Source organism: Symphalangus syndactylus, chromosome 12 (assembly GCF_028878055.3).
Source record: "Symphalangus syndactylus isolate Jambi chromosome 12, NHGRI_mSymSyn1-v2.1_pri, whole genome shotgun sequence".
Taxonomy (NCBI): Eukaryota; Metazoa; Chordata; class Mammalia; order Primates; family Hylobatidae; genus Symphalangus; species Symphalangus syndactylus.
The window spans coordinates 144755181-144773391 of NC_072441.2; the positions used below are offsets into that span (position 1 = coordinate 144755181).

General features: G+C 54.2%; 1 protein-coding gene across 4 annotated transcripts in view; it reads right to left on the reverse strand.

Moving 5' to 3' along the window:
* The window catches only part of NHSL3 (NHS like 3), a 34746-nt gene that overhangs the window by 5183 nt on the left and 11352 nt on the right, over nt 1-18211 (reverse strand). Inside the window, exons 1-5 of one of the 4 annotated variants that reach the window (XM_055255525.2) lie at nt 17001-17184; nt 1841-2011; nt 1681-1736; nt 1024-1147; nt 17-130 (exon numbers count right to left, since the gene is read on the reverse strand). In XM_055255525.2, the coding sequence (XP_055111500.1) occupies nt 17-130; nt 1024-1147; nt 1681-1736; nt 1841-2011; nt 17001-17091 (556 nt within the window). In that variant the 5' untranslated portion in view covers nt 17092-17184. Of the gene's footprint in view, nt 1-16; nt 131-1023; nt 1148-1680; nt 1737-1840; nt 2012-4040; nt 4242-17000; nt 17185-18211 lie in introns of those variants that run through there. The other 3 variants (XM_055255526.1, XM_055255524.1, XM_055255527.1) reach the window with 3 other exon arrangements.

Consider the following 18211-nt stretch of genomic DNA (forward strand, 5'->3'; position numbering starts at 1 on the left):
CTAACCCGGGCCTCACCAAGCTCCTCCTGCACGTGCTGCGGGAGTCCCAGCACCGTGCTCCGCCGCTCCCGCCGCCGCCGCCCTGACTTTCCAGATTTGGGAAATGAGTCATGGGGTCGGAAAGTGGAGCCTGGGGGCCAGTCATGGGAGAAAAACTGTTAGAGCACAGGACTCAGGGCACATTCTGCAGGGCACCACTTTTGTAATATAAGAGCTCTGCGAGAAATGGTTTCCACAGTCAAGTAGGTATGGGCAAGGCTAGGTTAAACAAAGCTAGAAGCTTCTTTTCTGTAAGACTTCTGGAAGGCTACTAAGTCAACAATAGTAATTTCCCGTTAGTGATAGCTTATTATTTAGTAAACATATTATTATGTGTTAGTCGTCATGCTAAACATTTGGCATTCATTCCAATAGGGTACTTATCCTCATTTTTATAGAACATCAAACAGAAGTTCAGAGAGGTTAAGGGTTTTCCCAAGGTCACACAGCTGGCATGTAGTTACACCAGGCCTCCAACAGTTAAGATTTTCTAACTCTTTTTTTTTTTTTGATATGGAGTCTCACACTGTCAACCAGGCTGGAGTGCAGTGGCGCTATCTCGGCTCACTGCAAGCTCCACCTCCCGGGTTCACGCCATTCTCCTGCCTCAGCCTCCCAAGTAGCTGGGATTACAGGCACCCACCACCAGGCAAGGCTAATTTTTTGTATTTTTAGTAGAGACGGGGTTTCACCGTGTTAGCCAGGATGGTCTCCATCTCCTGACCTCGTGACCCGCCTGCCTCGACCTCCCAAAGTGCTGGGATTACAGGCATGAGCCACTGCGCCCGGCCGCCAAGATTTTCTAACTCTTAACTGCTTTATAGTTAGTGTGTATCATGAATGTGCAAGAGGACACAGGGTACTGTGTTTCCCGAATTCATTGAATCAGAGAGCCTGGCGAAACACTGGATAAGAAGGAGAAGAAGCTACAGATGCTGGGACCCAATGGTGCCCACCGTCCCTCTTCCCTGCCCAAGAATCCACCTTTGCGCTGGATCATCTCAGAGCGGATGGAGAGCGCGTCCTCCGCTGTGGTGCTCTCAGCCACGTAGGATGTGGTCTGGCTGCAGAAGGAGATGTTGTCTTCATCCGGCCCCGTCCGGGAGGACTGTCAGGGTAGAAGGAGATCTAGGTGGGGCTGCCTCCTCAAGGCTCCCCATTGGAACTTTTTTTTGAGATAAATCCAGCTCAGGCTGGAGTGCAGTAACGAAATCTTGGCTCACCGCAACCTCCGCCTCCCAAGTTCAATCGATTCTCCTGCCTCAGCCTCTCAAGCGGCTAGGATTATAGGTACCTCCCACCATGCCTGGCTAATTTTTGTATTTTTGGTAGAGACAGGGTTTCACCACTTTGGCCAGGCTGGTCTCGAAATCCTGACCTCAAGTGATCCGCCCACCTCGGCATCCCAAAGTGCTGGGGTTACAGGTGTAAGCCACCACACCCAGCCTCCCACTTGAACTTTTGAGTCACAGATCCCCTCCAGCATCACCTAGCACTGAGCAACCCTGGACTAGCCCTCAGGGGTCATTTAGTGTAGCCCTTTGTGATAAAGAAACTGAGACCCAGAAATGTTCCAAGACATCCTTGCCAGGGGTCAAGCAGGTAGAGAAGAGTCAGGGCTGCGCCGGAGGCAGGGCTCACCTGGATACTCTGGGTGTCTCCATGGTCCCAGCCGCCCTTGTTCAGTTTCTGTTTCTCTGGAAGACACCAGAAGGGTTTGTTGGGTTAGGCCCCTGACCTTGACAGCTGACAGTGCAGCACTAGAGGCAGGAGAGGGGAGGGGAGCGGAGAGGAAGCTTACCTTGGTGTTGTAGGGAGCGGAGCCCCTCCTGGGCCTGAGTGTGCAGCTCTTCCAGGTGGGGGGGTCGCCCACTGGGAAAGAAGACGTTGTCCTGGTGCTCATCCACTGCAGACCCTGGCCCCTGGCCGGGCCCTACACTTAGACGTTTGTCATTCTCAGCCTTGGCAGAGCCTAGTAGGAGGGAGGAGGAAGGGAAATGAGGCAAAGGCATCTGGGCCCTGCAGGTGCACAGGTCCCACGGCAGGGGCACTCATGGCCCCCAGACTGCACACGGCCCTTGCATATACAAGCAATGCCCCCTTCCCCCAGTCTGGACACATAGCCCACAGTTCTGGAGTAAATACTCAACACACACAGCCCCCATATATACAAACTACACCCAAGTGTACATAAATCTGAGTACCCACACCACACAAAGGGCCCCATACAAGGCACCACACACAGGGCACACAGGTACACAGGTCTACTGCGTGTGTACACAGCACCCACAGATGTCATTCATGTATATAAACAAAGGGCATCCGAGTATAAACACATATAGGTACACACACCGAGCACACCCAGCCCGCACGTAAATGCACAACACCCACAGTCCCTGCTCTGTATATACACAAACAGTAACCAAGTATATACACGACTATGTACTCACACGTCACTCAGGGCCCGACAAAAGACATCCCGAGTATACACATAGCCCATAGCAAATACACTGCTCTCGCCTCCATACCCAAAACCCCACTTCACAAGAAAACAAACCACTCTTTTCATGCCACCACTTGACCCAGGTCCAGGAAGAAGATACCATAGGAAATTAGGAAGGAGAGAGAGAGCTGGCATGAGTTACAACCAGATTCCCAGAAAATCCTAGGGGGGGGATGCAGACCAGGGAGATAGCCTCCTGGGTCCCCTACTCACCCATGTGGCTGCCCCTTAGTGGTAGGATGGGCAGAGGTGGGAGAAGAAAGACCCAGGCCCCTCCACCTGCCCAAGGGAGCTCCAGTGTCTCTTGGGGAAATAGTCCCAGGCACCCCCTCTCCTGCAGGCCCTGGCCCTGGGGAAATAGTCCCAGGCATCCCCTCTCCTGCAGGCCCTGGCCCTGGGGAAATAGTCCCAGGCATCCCCTCTCCTGCAGGCCCTGGCCCTGGCCCCTGTTGCAGAGGAGCCAGGGATCCATTACAAAGGATCCTGTTACAAGCCCCGCCTATGGAGGGGCTGGCCATCTAATCCTGGGGATGGGGGGCTGTGTCAGCACTTTGCAGCCCCAGCCCCCCTTTAAATGAAACCCACAACATAAGCAAAAGTGCTGGAAGGGTCATGTGACCTTGGTAACACCTTATAAAGGGACAGGAACAAAACAAGCCCTTTAAAGGGCCATGCTCCAGGAGCAGGGTCTTCAGTTCAGAAACCTGCCTTTCCTCCTCCCTCAGCCCATTCGTCAACAGCCAGAGCTCCTGCCCTAGGGAGTCTGCAGGAATCCCACAGGTCAGAGCTAGGAGGCCCCCAACATATCCAACCAGACCAGTGCCCGAGATCCCCAGATTTTACAAACGGGGAAGCGGTTCAAAGGGGCAAGGCTTTGCCTAAGGTCACCCAACAATAGGAGTCAGACGGACCCTGGACTCAACTCCAGGTTCCCAGACGGGACTCCCAGATCACACTCAGACTGGTGGCCCCTAACCCTCAAAAGTCCAATAAACTCTTGTCCCTATGTCTTAATCCAGGTCTGAAAGCCCAATTCCTAGGAGAAGGAAGGAGGAACAGGCCCCTCCCTCCAAAACTTCTCCATTCCCAGGCCTCTAAACGGGATTTCACTGAGCAGGCTCCCCAACTTCCAGCGGTACTACTCTCCTCTCTTCTGGGCCGCCCACGTCCCACCCTCCCCGGCACACCAGGAAAAGCTAGTACCTCTTGACTAGGAGGCTGTACCCAGTGAAGTGTGGGTACCCCAGCAGGGAGGCTGCAGACTTCAAGGTCAGAGACACCTGGATCCATCCTCCCAAGCCACAAGCAGGGCCCAGACAAAGGCAGCAACAAAGCGGCTGGACAAAAGCACAGCCGGACGGGAGATTCTGGCCTCATTATCAGCCCCCAGCCCCCACCCCATTACTCTTGTCCAGCCTTGATCCCTCATTCTACATAAGGGTCTGGCAAAGCGAGGTATCGAGCATCCCTCCCCTCCCCCCACGCCACACCCACTCACCCTTCTTCTTAAACAGCCCTAGGAGCGCCGGGAGGTGGCGGCCCACGAACACCACCATGACTGCGGGCGCCACTCGGGACGTTCCCTATCCCACCCTGCCCCTCCAGAGCAGAGCGCGGGACGTGCCTTCACTGTAACCCAGCACTATAGGGATGCGCGCCCTCCCGCCCCGCCGCAGAGCACCGGCTCCAGACAGAGGAGGGGGAGGGGCTGCTCTCCAGGCCCTCCTCCCACCTTCGCCACTGATCCCGCCCATCTGCCGACTCCGCCCCTCAAATGGGGTGCAGGGGCACAGAAAGGAAACTGAGGCCAGGAGTCCGTGGGTACTCTGCTCCAGTAGAGTGTGATTAGGAGGCCTGAAGATACTTATCCAGCAGCAGATCACTCACCCTGCCCCCAAGTCCAGAGTTAAGGCAGGGGTCCCAGCTGCCAGATGGCAGGTGGAGGGGCCACCAGACTAGACTTGGCAGGGTGCCCACCTGCAAGCCTCCTGGCTGGCTAGCGTAATTCCCTGGGGAAAGAGCTCGGAGCCTGCAGCAGCCAGGCAGGAGCCCAGAGCTGCTAGTGGGATGGCAAGGCTGTGGGCAGAGGCCCCCAGAGGGGCAGGGGCCAGTCCCAGGACACAGTCCTGGGAAGCCAGGGAGATGCCCAGAGCAGAAGTACAGTGGCTGGCGGTTCAACCCCACACTTTCCAAAGGACTTTCTTCTTCCTGCTTTGGCAATGTGACATCAGAAGCCCAGAGAAACACAGTGAACTCTCCAAGATCACACTTAATCTTGCAGAGGCTAAACTTCAAAGCAGACCTCCTTCTCCCCTAGCCTGGAATTCTCCACAATGGCCCCACGCTGTCAGTGATTCTGTCCTGGATCACCAGGCAGGGAGAACAGAATTAGCCAAGAAACAGCCCATGGCTGAAGGCAGTAAAAAAGGAGGTGAGGTGGAGAAGTACTGGAAAGGAGATCAGGTCCAGTTCAAATCCAGCTCCATCACACAAGTCATGATCTCATATGAAATTAAGGCCAATAACTCCTCTTTTTAAGATTGCTGTGGCTCACGCCTGTAATCCCAACATTTTGGGAGGCCAAGGCGGGCAGATCACTTGAGGTCAGGAGTTCGAGATCAGCCTGGCCCAACATGGTGAACTCCTGTCTCTACTAAAATTAAAATTAAAAATTAGCTTTGTGTGGTGGTGCATGCCTGTAATCTCAGCTACTCGGGAGGCTGAGGCAGGAGAATCTCTTGAACCAGGGAGCCAAAGATTGCAGTGAACCAAGATCCCACTACTGCACTCCAGCCTGGATGACAGAGCAAGACTCCATTTCAAAAAAAAAAAAGAAAAAATAAAATAAGATGATTTTATCCATTCATTTGATCAGCAAATATGTGTTAACCTAGTACTAGGGACTATAGTTAATGGAGAAGAACTTTATCTTGTTCACCAGTTTATCCCCAGAGGCTAAATCGGTGCCTGGAACATGTTATGAGTTGAGTTCAAAAAATACTTGATGAATACATGGACGAGGTAAACTAACAATGTAATTTTGGGTAGTGAAGACTCCAGAGCTGTGACAGGAAGATTTGGTGGGGCCGGGGGGCGGGGAGAGTGGTTTAGTTAGGTTGTCAAGAAAAGCCCCTCTAAGAAAAGAATAGGCTGGGCATGGTGGCTCACACCTGTAATCCCAGCACTATGGGAGGCCGAGGCAGGAAGATGGCTTGTGGTCAGGAATTCAAGATCAGCTTGGGCAACAAGGCAAGATCCTATCTCTACAAAAAACTTTGAAAATTACCCAGGTGGCCGGGCGCGGTGGCTCAAGCCTGTAATCCCAGCACTTTGGGAGGCCGAGGCGGGTGGATCACGAGGTCAGGAGATCGAGACCATCCTGGCTAACACGGTGAAACCCCGTCTCTACTAAAAAATACAAAAAAATTAGCCGGGCGTGTTGGCGGGCGCCTGTGGTCCCAGCTACTCGGGAGGCTGAGGCAGGAGAATGGCGTGAACCCAGGAGGTGGAGGTTGCGGTGAGCCGAGATCGCGCCACCGCACTCCACCCTGGGGGACAGAGAAAGACTCCGTCTCAAAAAAAAAAAAAAAAAAGAAAATTACCCAGGCGTGGTGACACACACCTGGGGTCCCAGCTATTGAGAGGCTAAGACAGGAGGATTGCTTGAGCCTGGGAGGTTGGGGCTGCAGTGAGCCATGTTTGAGCCACTACACTCCAGCCTGGGTGACAGGCATCTTTAAAAAATAAAATCAGGCCGGGCGCGGTGGCTCACGCTTGTAATCCCAGCACTTTGGGAGGCCGAGGCGGGCGGATCACGAGGTCAGGAGATCGAGACCACGGTGAAACCCCGTCTCTACTAAAAAATACAAAAAATTAGCCGGGCGCGGTGGCGGGCGCCTGTAGTCCCAGCTACTCGGAGAGGCTGAGGCAGGAGAATGGCGTGAACCCGGGAGGCGGAGCTTGCAGTGAGCCGAGATTGCGCCACTGCACTCCAGCCTGGGAGACAGAGCGAGACTCTGTCTCAAAAAAAAAAAAATAAATAAATAATAAAAAAAAAAAAAATAAAATCAGCCAGGCGCGGTGGCTCACGCCTGTAATCCCAGCACTTTGGGAGGCCGAGGCGGGCGGATCACCTGAGGTCAGGAGTTTGAGACCAGCCTGGCCAACATGGTGAAACCCCGTCTCTACTAAAAGTACAAAAAATTAGCCGGGCATGGTGGTGCACACCCGTAATTCCAGCTACTCGGGAGGCTGAGGCAGGAGAATCGCTTGAACCCGGGAGGCAGAGGTTGCAGTAAGCTGAGATCCCGCCACTGCACTCCAGTCTGGGCAAGAGTGAGACTCTGTCTCAAAAATAAATGAATAAAATTAAATACAATAAAATAAACAGAAAAGGACATTGGAACTGAGACTTGAATACTGAGGAGCCAGTCAGGGCAGGTACCTGGGGAAGAGTCTTCTAGACAGGCTACAGCAAGTGGAAAGGCATTGAGGCAGGAGTGGTGGATTTCAGGGAAGAGAGAGGAGGCCAGTATGGCTGGAGGATTGAGCAATGGAAAGAACGGCAGGAGACAGAATCAGAGGACAGCAGGTGCCAGGTCAGGCTGGGCCCCATAGGCCTTGAGGGTTTCAGCTGGGTAGTGACACTGTTAAAAAATATTCCAGCCATGCACGGTGGCTCACGCCTGTAATCCCAGCACTTTGGGAGACTGAGGCAGGTGGATCACTTGAGGTCAGGAGTTCAAGACCATCCTGACCAACGTGGTGAAACCTCGTCTCTACTAAAAACACAAAAATGAGCTGGGCGTGGTGGTGTGTGTACCTGTAGTCCCAGCTACTCAGGAGGCAGAGGTGAGAGAATTGCTCAAACCCGGGAGGCAGAAGTTGCAGTGAGCTGAGATTGTGCCATTGCACTCCAGCCTGAGTGACAGAGAGAGACTCCGTCTCAAAGAAAAAAAAAAAAAATTCCAGGCTAGCACTGTGGCTCACACCTGTAATCCCAGCACTTTGGGAGACTGAGGTGGGCAGATCACCTGAGGTCGAGAGTTCAAGACCGGGCTGGGCGTGGTGGCCCACACCTGTAATCCCAGCACTTTGGGAGGCCGAGGTGGGTGGATCACTTGAGGTCGGGAGTTAGAGACCAGCCCAACCAACATGGAGAAACCCCCTCTCTACTAAAAATACAAAATTCACCAGGCGTGGTGGCACATGCCTGTAATCCCAGCTACTGGGGAGGCTGAGGCAGGAGAATCACTTGAACCCAGGAGGTGGAGGCTGCGGTGAGCCAAGACCGCGCCATTGCACTCCAGCCTGGGCAAGAAGAGTGAAACTCCGGCTCAAAAAAAAAAAAAAAAAAAAAAAAGAGTTCGAGTTCGAGACCAGCCTGGCCAACGTGGTGAAACCTCGTCTCTACTAAAAAAAACACACAAAGGCCGGGCGCGGTGGCTCACACCTGTGATCCCAGCACTTTGGGGGGTCAAGGTGGGCAGATCGCGAGGTCAGGAGTTCGAGACCAGCCTGGCCAACATGGTGAAACCTCGTCTCTACTAAAAAAAAAATACACAAAGGCCGGGCGCGGTGGCTCACACCTGTGATCCCAGCACTTTGGGAGGCCAAGGTGGGCGGATCGCGAGGTCAGGAGTTTGAGACCAGATGGTGAAAGCCCATCTCTACTAAAAATACAAAAATTAGCAAGGCACGGTGGCACATGCCTGTAATCCCAGCTACTTGGGAGGCTGAGGCAGAAGAATTGCTTGAACCCAGGAGGCGGAGGTTGCAGTAAGCTGAGATCATGCCACTGCACTCAACCTGGATGACAGAGCAAGACTCCCATCTCCGAGGAAAAAAAACAATTAGCCGGGTGTGGTGGCAGGCACCTGTAATCCCAGCTACTCGGGAGGCTGAGGCAAGAGAACCGCTTGAATCCGGGAGGCAGAGATTGCAGTGAGCCGAGATCACAGCCATTGCATTCCAGCCTGGGCAAGAGAGCAAAAGAATTCCATCTCAAAAAATAAATAAATAAATAAAAGATTTCCTGGGAGGCTGGGCTTGAGCCCAGGAGCTCGAGGTTACAGTGAGCTATAATTGTACCACTGCACTACAGCCTGGGCAACACAGTAAGTCCCTGTCTCTAAAAAAAAAGCAAATATATAAAAATAAAGCTTAAAAAAAAAAGATTCCCCTGAAAACTCTAAAAAACATAGCAGAGACTGTGAAAGAGAGTTTGTGAACTATATATATGTATCTGTGCAGTATCCCACCAGCCATGCCTAAGGACACCCCTCTGTCATAGCATCTTTCTCTCTGAGTCCCTAGGGAACTAAAAATTCACAGAGGCTCCCAAGCAACACGACCTCCCTGCAGTTCCTTCCCCAATTGCTGCCACCCTAGCACTGGCCTCTTGGAGACTACTCAAGTACAAGCTAAGGTCTTGCTCTCCAGAGAACAAACATTTGTGGAGCTGAATAGTCACATCAACAAATCAATAAACATAAACAACAATTCTAAGAAGTAGGCACTTTTATTCCCATTTTATAGATGACGAAATGGAGACCAGAGGGAGCAAGCATTATAAAGCTGCCCCCTCTGGCCTCCACGGTATAAATGGCAAAGCAGTATTCTCACTCAGAACAACCTGAATCCAAAAGCCATGTTCCGTGCACTGTGCCAGCTACAAACCTGATCTCCCCTCTGAAAAAGGGTCATGGGACCCCATCATCCCTACAAATTGGAGGTTTCTTGACCACCTGCTGTCCCCACTCTTCCCCTCTTAGGCCAGATCCACCCACCCACCCTTCTTATCAGTCTCACACAAACAGAAAAGACCAGTAGACCGACATTTGGAGGGTGATTAATTCATGCCAGGCACCATGCCAGGTCGTGGTGAAAGGCAAAACGTAGTCTCTGTCCTCATGGATCTTAGAAAAGTTCTTCTAGGCAGGTACTGGAAGGTACTTTCCTAGTAATTGATCATGGGCCTGTGAGGCTCAGAGAGCTAAGTGACTTCCCAAACTCTGGCTGGCTCTAAAACTGGAGCCTTTCACCACACAGGACAGTCATCTTCAGCTACCCTCTAACCAGGGAAACTAAGGGCTGAGCTCCTGCCAAGATGGGGGTGGAGGAACATCAGCTCGTCAAGGTCCCAGGCCCACAGCTGGCAGTCAGGGCCACAGCTGCAAATTCCCAGAGATCCAAGGGCTTACACTTGATAACATCTGGTTGCCCCAGCAGCACCCCTCCCCCTCCCCACCCAAATCAGAGCCCGCAGCCTCTCCAGAGTCACCCCAGATCTATACACCTGTGGCTCGCTTGGGGAGGGGCTCAGCAACCTGAGTCTCAGGTGACTGGGAGGGGTACTTCACAAAGAAACTGAGGTCCAGAGAGTGGAAAGACCTTGCCCACAGCCACCCTTAGAGTCCTTGTTCCAGGGCTTTCTGCCCTGGCAGACCAGAGGTGCAGCCTAGGGCTGAGGCCATGAGGGAAGGACCCCATACCACACCCCCATCCCCAACATGCCTGGGGGAGGAGGCTTCCTGGATCTGAGCAGACACCTTGCTCCTGGTGGCCACGCCCCCAGCACACAGGGCACACCGGGAAGCACACTTGCGGGCTCCTCAACTCAGAGACAGTTTACCAGGGCAGAGACTCAGGCAGCAGGCAGCGTCCCACTGGGGCCACCTCCACAGGTGGGCACTCTCAAAACCACACCCGCATGGCTGGGTGCAGTGGCTCACGCCTGTAATCCCAGCACTTTGGGAGGCCAAGGCGAGCAGATCGCGAGGGCAGGAGTTCAAGATCAGCCTGGCCAACGCAGTGAAACCCCGTCTCTACTAAAAATACAAAAATTAGCCGGGCATGGTGTCGAGCTCCTGTAATCCCAGCTACTCAGGAGGCTGAGGCGGGAGAATCGCTTGAACCTGGGAGGCGAAGTTTGCAGTGAGCCGAGACCAGGCCATTGCACTCCAGCCTGGGTAACAGAGTGAGACTCCGTCTCAAACAAACAAAAAAACACACACCCCCATAAAGCACACCTAAGCCACCCTAGTTCCTGCCTTCCTCACCCATGAGCGACTGCACAGACCCACACAGGGCCTGCCAAGGGGCTGTGTGTACAGAAAAACAGGTGTATGTAGCCCCTACTCAGGGGCTTTCCTAAGCCTGGGGAAAGGGAAGAATCGGGGAGGGAGCCCCTGCCGTCCAAGGCCACGCGCATGCGCACGCGCTGTCTTGGCAACATCCTCCATGGGGTGAGGCCTCAACCTGCCCCATTCCAGAGCAAGGGGCGGGGGTGGTGGCGCGCCCACAGCCAGGCAGGCCTGACTCAGGGGAGAGGAATGAGGGGGGAGGGCACAGCTGTCCAGGTGGCCTTGCTCAGGAGGCCAAACCCTCTGAAGCCAACCCAGCCCCCAACTCCCTACTCCTGTCCGAACTGTCCCTGGCCAGCCCACGAGCCAGAATCCTGGGTGTTCAGAGGCCCTTAGCCTCAACCCCTCACTGTACAGGTGGACAAACGAAGGCCCCCGCCTGCACCCGCCCCCCGCCATTACACATTCTAGAAGCAGAAGCAGAAACCAGAATGTAGATTTTATTCCCAAAGAGGCAAGACAAAGGAAAATGAGCATAACAAATTTTCAGGTGGAGGCGCCTCACGGTTCTCAAAACACTTTCTCTTCTACTATCTCGCAGAACAGCTAACAAGAAAGTTAAAAGGCAGGAGTGGTTTCCTTTTTACAAATGAGCACCAGGAGGCTCAAGGGAAAGTGACTAACTTGCTCAAGGTCACCCAACCAGGGAGTGGTTGAACCTGGGTCTCACTCCGACAACCTTAGTGATTCTGAGAAAGTTAATGGGTAAGGGCGGTTGGGGAAGGGACATGACCTGAATCTCTGCCCAAAGAAAGTAGGGGCTCTGCACCCCACCTGTGCCGGAATCCCCCTCCTTCCTTCCCTTGGTGTCCAGCCCCACCCCAGCAGGGACAGAGCTGACAGGCCGGTTCTAAGGTAAATAATGGGGGGCAGGGAGTGCCCAGAGCAGGGAGGGGAGGAGCCCATCCCACGGGGTGCCCTGGGGGAACAGGCAGTAGTGCACGGAGGAATTAGCTACAATAATATTAATAAATGTCCTAATGAGTTTCTGGGCCAGTATTTGCTCCCAGCAATGACATAATAATCCCTTTCAGCCAAGGCACAATTCTAACTTTCCACAGCCCTTTCCTGAAGTTCCTTCAAGGCATGATTATCCCCATCTTATGGACGCCAGAGGCAGACAGCACAGAGTAGGGAGAAGAAAGAGCTGGGAATCAGGAGGTCTGGATTCCAGGCCTTGCATGAATGAATTGGCCTCTCTGGGCCTCAGTCCCCTCATCTGTAAGGTGGGACTAACACCAACATCACAGAGTGCCTGGGAACCTTAAAGAAAGCCACACAATCTAGTATAAACCCTGACTCCAAGGGTCAGAGACTTGCCCAAGGTCACACTGCTAGAAATGGCAGAGGCAGGATGTGAGCCCAACTCTGACTGGCCGCAAAACCATGTTCTTCCCATGCCACCAGCAGCCTCCTCTCCCCACCACTCCAGCTCTCTTCAAATCTCAAGTAAGGTTAAGGGCCATTACGATAAGGTCTGATAAGGAACACTTGACATCAGCTCCCTATCTCTCCTTAATGATACCCCTCCATGTGGCAGCCCTAAGCCCTCAGTTTGGGAGGGAAGGGAATTCCAGGCCCAGACCAGATCTCGCTGCCCTGGAGTGAGGAGACCTAGGTTGGAGCTTTTATTCCCCCTTAACTGCAACATGACCCTGAGCCAGGTACTGTGCTTTCCTGGGCCTCAGTTTCTTCATCTGAGATGTGGGGGGGGGTGGAGAGATGATCTCCAAAGAGCCCTCACCATGGATGATTTTGCCCCTAGAAGGAAGGGGGGTCAGTGGTTCCCTGCTTTGAGTCGGGGCCTGGGGCAGCAAGGAGATTCCGCTTATCTCAGATCCCTGGGATCAGAGAGAGCTGGACCAGCCTCTTATCTGGAAGCCCGGGGCTCCCACAAGCAAGTCACCCAAGCAGCTGGTCACAAGTTTCCCCACAAGAAAGGGGACGAGACATGGGGGGAATGGAGGAGGGAGCCTTCTCCAGCTGTGGAACCTACTAAAGACCCCAGACTCCAAGAAGTTAAACCTCCAGGTCTACAGGCGAGGGGAAGGATGAAAAGAATTCCAGATGGTCTGACTCCAGCAGTCCCTTCCCTCAGTCTCCCCATGTGCACGATGGGAACGATTAATCCAACCAGAAGGAGGGCCATGTGTGTGAGCTTGACCATGTAATGCATGGGAAAAGGAAGAGGGCGGGTCTTCCTGGGCTACCAATTCACATCCACCACCATTCCCCAACCCACCCAGGACCAAGTGCCCAGCTAGCCTGGGAAGGGGAGAGTTGGGTGGATCCCTGAGTGCCAAGATCAAACAATCCCAGCAGGTTACAGTATCTTTCCAGCAGTCAGGAGGCCTCACCTCATACACCTTCACCCTTCTCTACCTTCCAAGGGCATTTGATCAGAGGGATCAACCCTTCCTGGAGTCTTGATTTCCCTTCCCACTTGCTCCCTCTCTAAGTAACCCTCCCCACCGTGCTTCCTCAACTAGTCTTCTTTACATAGTCCAAATCCCCTGGGGCCGCAGGCTTTCTCTGCCCAGAGGACATCCAGGCGCCTCCATCATAAGATGACACCCTTCTATTCCTAAACTGATTAAGGGCACAGGCTTTGTAATGTGACAGGCTTGAGTTTGAATCCAGATTCAGCCATCTCCTTGCTGTGTGGCCTTGAGAAAATGACTTCACTTCTCTGAACTCCAGCTTCCTCATCTCTAAAATGGGAGAATAGCCTGTGGCTTGTGGGACTGTTGGAGGACAAAGGACAAATGAATTAACTGATGTAAAGGGACAGCATAGGGCCTTATTTTTATCTCTGCTACCATCTCCCAGCCAAGCAGCCTCAAGCACAGAAGCCCACACAGCTCCCTCTGGCCCTTACGCTCAACATCTGGTTAATCCCAGGTCTTATCAATTCAGCCACTTCCTCCGAAGTGTCTCTGCAGCTGCCACTCCTCTCCACTCCCACAGCCCCCACCCTGTCCCCAGCCCTCACCTCATCACCTCTCCCCTGGATTACTGCAACAGTCTCTGAGCCTCCACTCTCATCACCCCACCCTCAACCTGTCCTGCCTGCACCTGCCCCCACCCTAGAGCCATCTTCCAACACCCCACTTTTGTAGACTCCTCCCTTGCTCAAACACCTTCACTGGCTCCCTATGGCCTGCAGACTCCAGACCTCTCTCCCTGCCTTGTACTCTCTCCCTCCTCCTCTCACAGACTAATGAAATGAGTACTTATGCTGGCGCTTGAGTACTTATATTCAAGCTCCAGTCCCCACCTGGGCCTGTCACAGCAGAGGCTGAGGCCGAGGATGACTTAGGATCCTCAGCACAAGTAAAACCAAAGGTACTGAGGTTTACATTCACAATGGAACCTCTGAGGCCGAAGATGACTTAGGATCCTCAGCACAAGTAAAACCAAAGGTACTGAGGTTTACATTCACAATGGAACCTCAAGAGGACCCTCAGCTACTTTTCCCTCCCACCTCCATGCTCAGTCTCAACTCCATTTGTTTTATGTTTGTTTTTGAAATGGAGTCGCGTTCTTGTCACCCAGGCTGGAGTGCAGTGGCGTAATCTCAGTTCGCTGCAACCTCCACCTCCTGGGTTCAAGCGATTCTCCTGCCTCAGCCTCCCAAGTAGCTGGTATTACAGGTGCCCGCCACCAGGCCTGGCTAGTTTTTGTATTTTTAGTAGAGACGGGGTTTCACCATGTTGGCTGAGCTGGTCTAAAACTCCTGACCTCAGGTGATCCACCCACCTCAACCTCCTAAAGTGCTGGGATTACAGGTGTGAGCTACTGCATCCAGCCCATTCTTTTTTTTTTTTTTTTTTTTTTTGAGACAGGGTCTCACTCTGTCACCCAGACTGGAGTGCAGTGGTACGATCGGCTCACTGCAGCCTTGACCTCTTAGGCTCACATAATCCCCTCACCTCAGCCTCTCAAGCTACTGGGACCAAAGGCACACGTGCCACCACGCCCAGATACTATTTCTTGTAGAAATGGGGGCGGGGGGGGGGTCTCGTCATGTTGCCCCAAGCTACTCTCCAACTCCTGGGCTCAAGTTATCCTCCCATCTCGGCCTCCCAAAATGCTGGGATTACAGGCGTGAGCCACCTCGCCTGACCTCAACTCCATGCCTTTGCCCACGACCATACCCCACAGCTGAAACAAATCCCTGGTTCTCTCATTTAACCAACAACTTAGGACTAATTTCAATCCTGTGATTACTTCAAAGACCAATTAGGACCATCTCCGCAGTTTTCTAAAGCTGACCCCAACCCAGAAGGCTTTTGATATATTGCCTAGAATATTTCCTAGCCCCTCACACTTAATTTCTGTGTTGTCTTGACATTGCTTTCTAATTTTTTTCAGAACGCCTTAAAGCCTGAGTTGACCCATGAGTTGCAGCAGGAGCTGGAAGCTCACAAGTGTTGCTGGAAGCCCCAGGCCACTTCCTCAAGGGCCAGTAGGCAAGAGACTATGAACACAGCCTTCTTATCTTCTCTCTCCTCCATCACAAATGGTCACAAGTCTGGGCCCACAGTTAGTTCCTAGGAAACCATCAGATCGGAGTGACCATCAGAGGACAGATGAAGAGCCCCAGCCCTGCCCCCTCAGTGCAGATTCTAGGAGAGACAGGTAGGCACAGGCAGGGCTTTCAGGACTGCTGGGGCAGGGAGAGTGCTGGAAGGTCCTGGAGATTCTCATCAACACCTACCTTCTGAGAAATCCTCAAACAGCCTAACTGAACTTAGTTAACCCTTTTCTTATTGTCATTTTGATTATATTACTACCTCAAACCACCACAGGTAAATGACCTTGGACAAGTCCCTCTTTCCTGGACCTCAGTCCCTTCATCCATGAAACGGCTAGCCAGAACGGTAAGGGTCCCAAGAAGTCACCTAGGGCCCCTGATTTCACAGACAGGACCCCTGTAGGAGCCAGGGTGGTCCAGACAAGTGAAAGGAATCTGCTCAAGGTCACCAGGGCCTATTCCAGGGCCTCATTGAGAGGAGAGGTCCCCCACTTCCCAGCCCAGGCTCTTTCCACCACCCCCTCTATGGAGCGATGAGATCATCAAGCTCCGGTTCGGAATCTCTAGGAATGTGGGCCAACCTGGGAATACACCCGTAGATTCTCCCACCACAGCAGGGCCCCCTTCACTCCACCTCCTCTGGGATTTCCTCACTCCCCCAGACCAACAGGTATCGCTAAGGTGCCTGCCTATGTTGAAGACCCTCTATCTTGGAGAGGAGGGAATGGAACCATCACCCTGCCCTTCCCCCATCTCTGGATTCACCAGTAACTAGGCACTCTCGATAGCCCCTCCTTCAGCACCCCTCGGGGATACCCTGAACTGCCGAACTTGTTGGGGGGGAAACAGGAATCCCATCTCCTGGGGTTGGAGGCCTTCCCCTTTCCCTCCCCTCCCCATTGGAGCCTGGAATGTGACCCGCGGAGGGATCCCGCAGCAGCCGGCAAGGGCTGCGTTCCAGCTCGGTGGCTGCATTGAAAGGGGGAGATGCGGCGGCGACCTCGGGGACGGCGGGGGCGGGGGAGGGGGGTGAGGCGGGGAGACGTCGCGGTGGCGCGGGTGGGGGTAGGGAGGGAGCCAAGAAAACCAGTCCGACTCCCGATCGCGCCAGATGGAGGCGGTCCCCAGGCTCCAGCCCCGGGTTTCCAGCTTCTTCCTTCCACCTTCGTCTCCCCTCCCTCCTACAAACTTTCAGCCTTCAGCCTGTTGGGGGCTAAGATCTGGGGAATAAGCGTGTGTGTCCGAGTGCCTTAGGGTCTGCTGTGAGCCTGAATGCGAGTCCGGTTGGTTGTGCAGTTATGAACCTGTGTGTACATCTGTGTGCCTAAGACGCTGGGCAACTGTACCCACATGACCGATGTGTGTGAACGACTGTGTGCCTGTGTGTCTGGATCTGCGCGTGGGTGTAGTCCGTGTGGCTGTGTAAACCGCATGCATAGGTATACATGTACCTGTGTCTCAGGCTCCGTGCGTCCTACTGCGATGGTACAAGAGTGTGGGTGTGATGGTGTATGTGATCCTGTGTCTGCGTGTCCGTACATCTGAGTGGGTGTTGTGCGTGTGACTGTGTAAACTGCGAACATGTACGTGTGCCCGCCCGTGGGTATTACCGTGTACGTGTGTCTCCCTGTGCCTGTGAGGGGTGGGGTCTGCGCGGGGATTCCCGACCCCCCCCCACACTCACACCCTCCAGGCCCCGGGAGGGGGCAGCAGCGGTGGCGACGGCCGCAGCAGGGACCCTCCTCCCTGCCTGCCCCGCCCCCACCCCGGCCCCTACCTGCCGGCCGCTTCGCCGACCGCCCGAACCGCCAGAAGCTGCGGACCCGGGGACCGCTGGGGGCCTTCCTCTTGTGGTGTGAGTTCCCCATTGCAGGTGCGGGAGCCGGCGCGGGAACCCAAGCGCGGCCCAGCCAGCCCGGCCGCCGGGCCCGCAGCCCCGGGAGGGAGGCAGCGAGACTCGCGGGCGGGCACCGCGGGCGCCCCCAGCCCCAGCTCGACCACGCCCCCGAGCTCTGCGGCCAATGGCCAGGCCGGGGGCGGGGCCGGAGGAGGGGCGGGGCCTGGCGCGCATCCCGTTGGCTCCGCCCCTCCCGGGACCTGGGAGACCTGCTGGGCCGCCCAGCCTAGGGCGCACAGGGGAAGGCCTGGCCAGTCCACGTGGGGCAGGCGGGTTGCCCGCTCTCTCAGCCCAAAGGCTACGGCTCTGAGGAGTGCAATGGAGCTGGGAGAACGCGGATCCGGAGCTCTGCTGCCGCTAGGGCCCACCAGCCACCTCCCCATGAGTGTCACGTGCCTGTGTGTACAAATGTATGGAACTGACTATATTTCTGTAGTTATAGTGTTCAAAATAGTAGCACCCTTTTACCTAGTGTTTACTATGTGCCAGGCTCTGTGCTAACCGCTTTCATGCATTACTTCATTTTATCCACAAGCCAATTGTGTAAGGTAGGTCTTTTTTTTTTTTTTTTTGAGACCAAGTCTCGCTGTCGCCCAGGCTGGAGGGCAGTGGCACGATCTTGGCTCACTGCAACCTCCGCCTGCTGGGTTCAAGCGATTCTCCTGCCTCAGCCTCCCGAGTAGCTGGGACTACAGGTGCGCACCACCGCGCCCGGCTAATTTTTGTAATTTTAGTAGAGACAGGGTTTCTTTTTCTTTTTTTTTTTTTTTGAGACGGAGTCTTGCTCTGTCGCCCAGGCTGGAGTGCAGTGGCGCAATCTCGGCTCACTGCAAGCCCCGCCTCCCGGGTTCACGCCATTCTCCTGCCTCAGCCTCTCCGAGTAGCTGGGACTACAGGCGTCCGCCACCACGCCCGGCTAAATTTTTGTATTTTTAGTAGAGACGGGGTTTCACCGTGGTCTCGATCTCCTGACCTCGTGATCCGCCCGCCTCGGCCTCCCAAAGTGCTGGGATTACAAGCGTGAGCCACCGCGCCCAGCCGAGACAGGGTTTCACCACGTTGTTCAGGCTGGTCTCAAACTCCCGACCTCA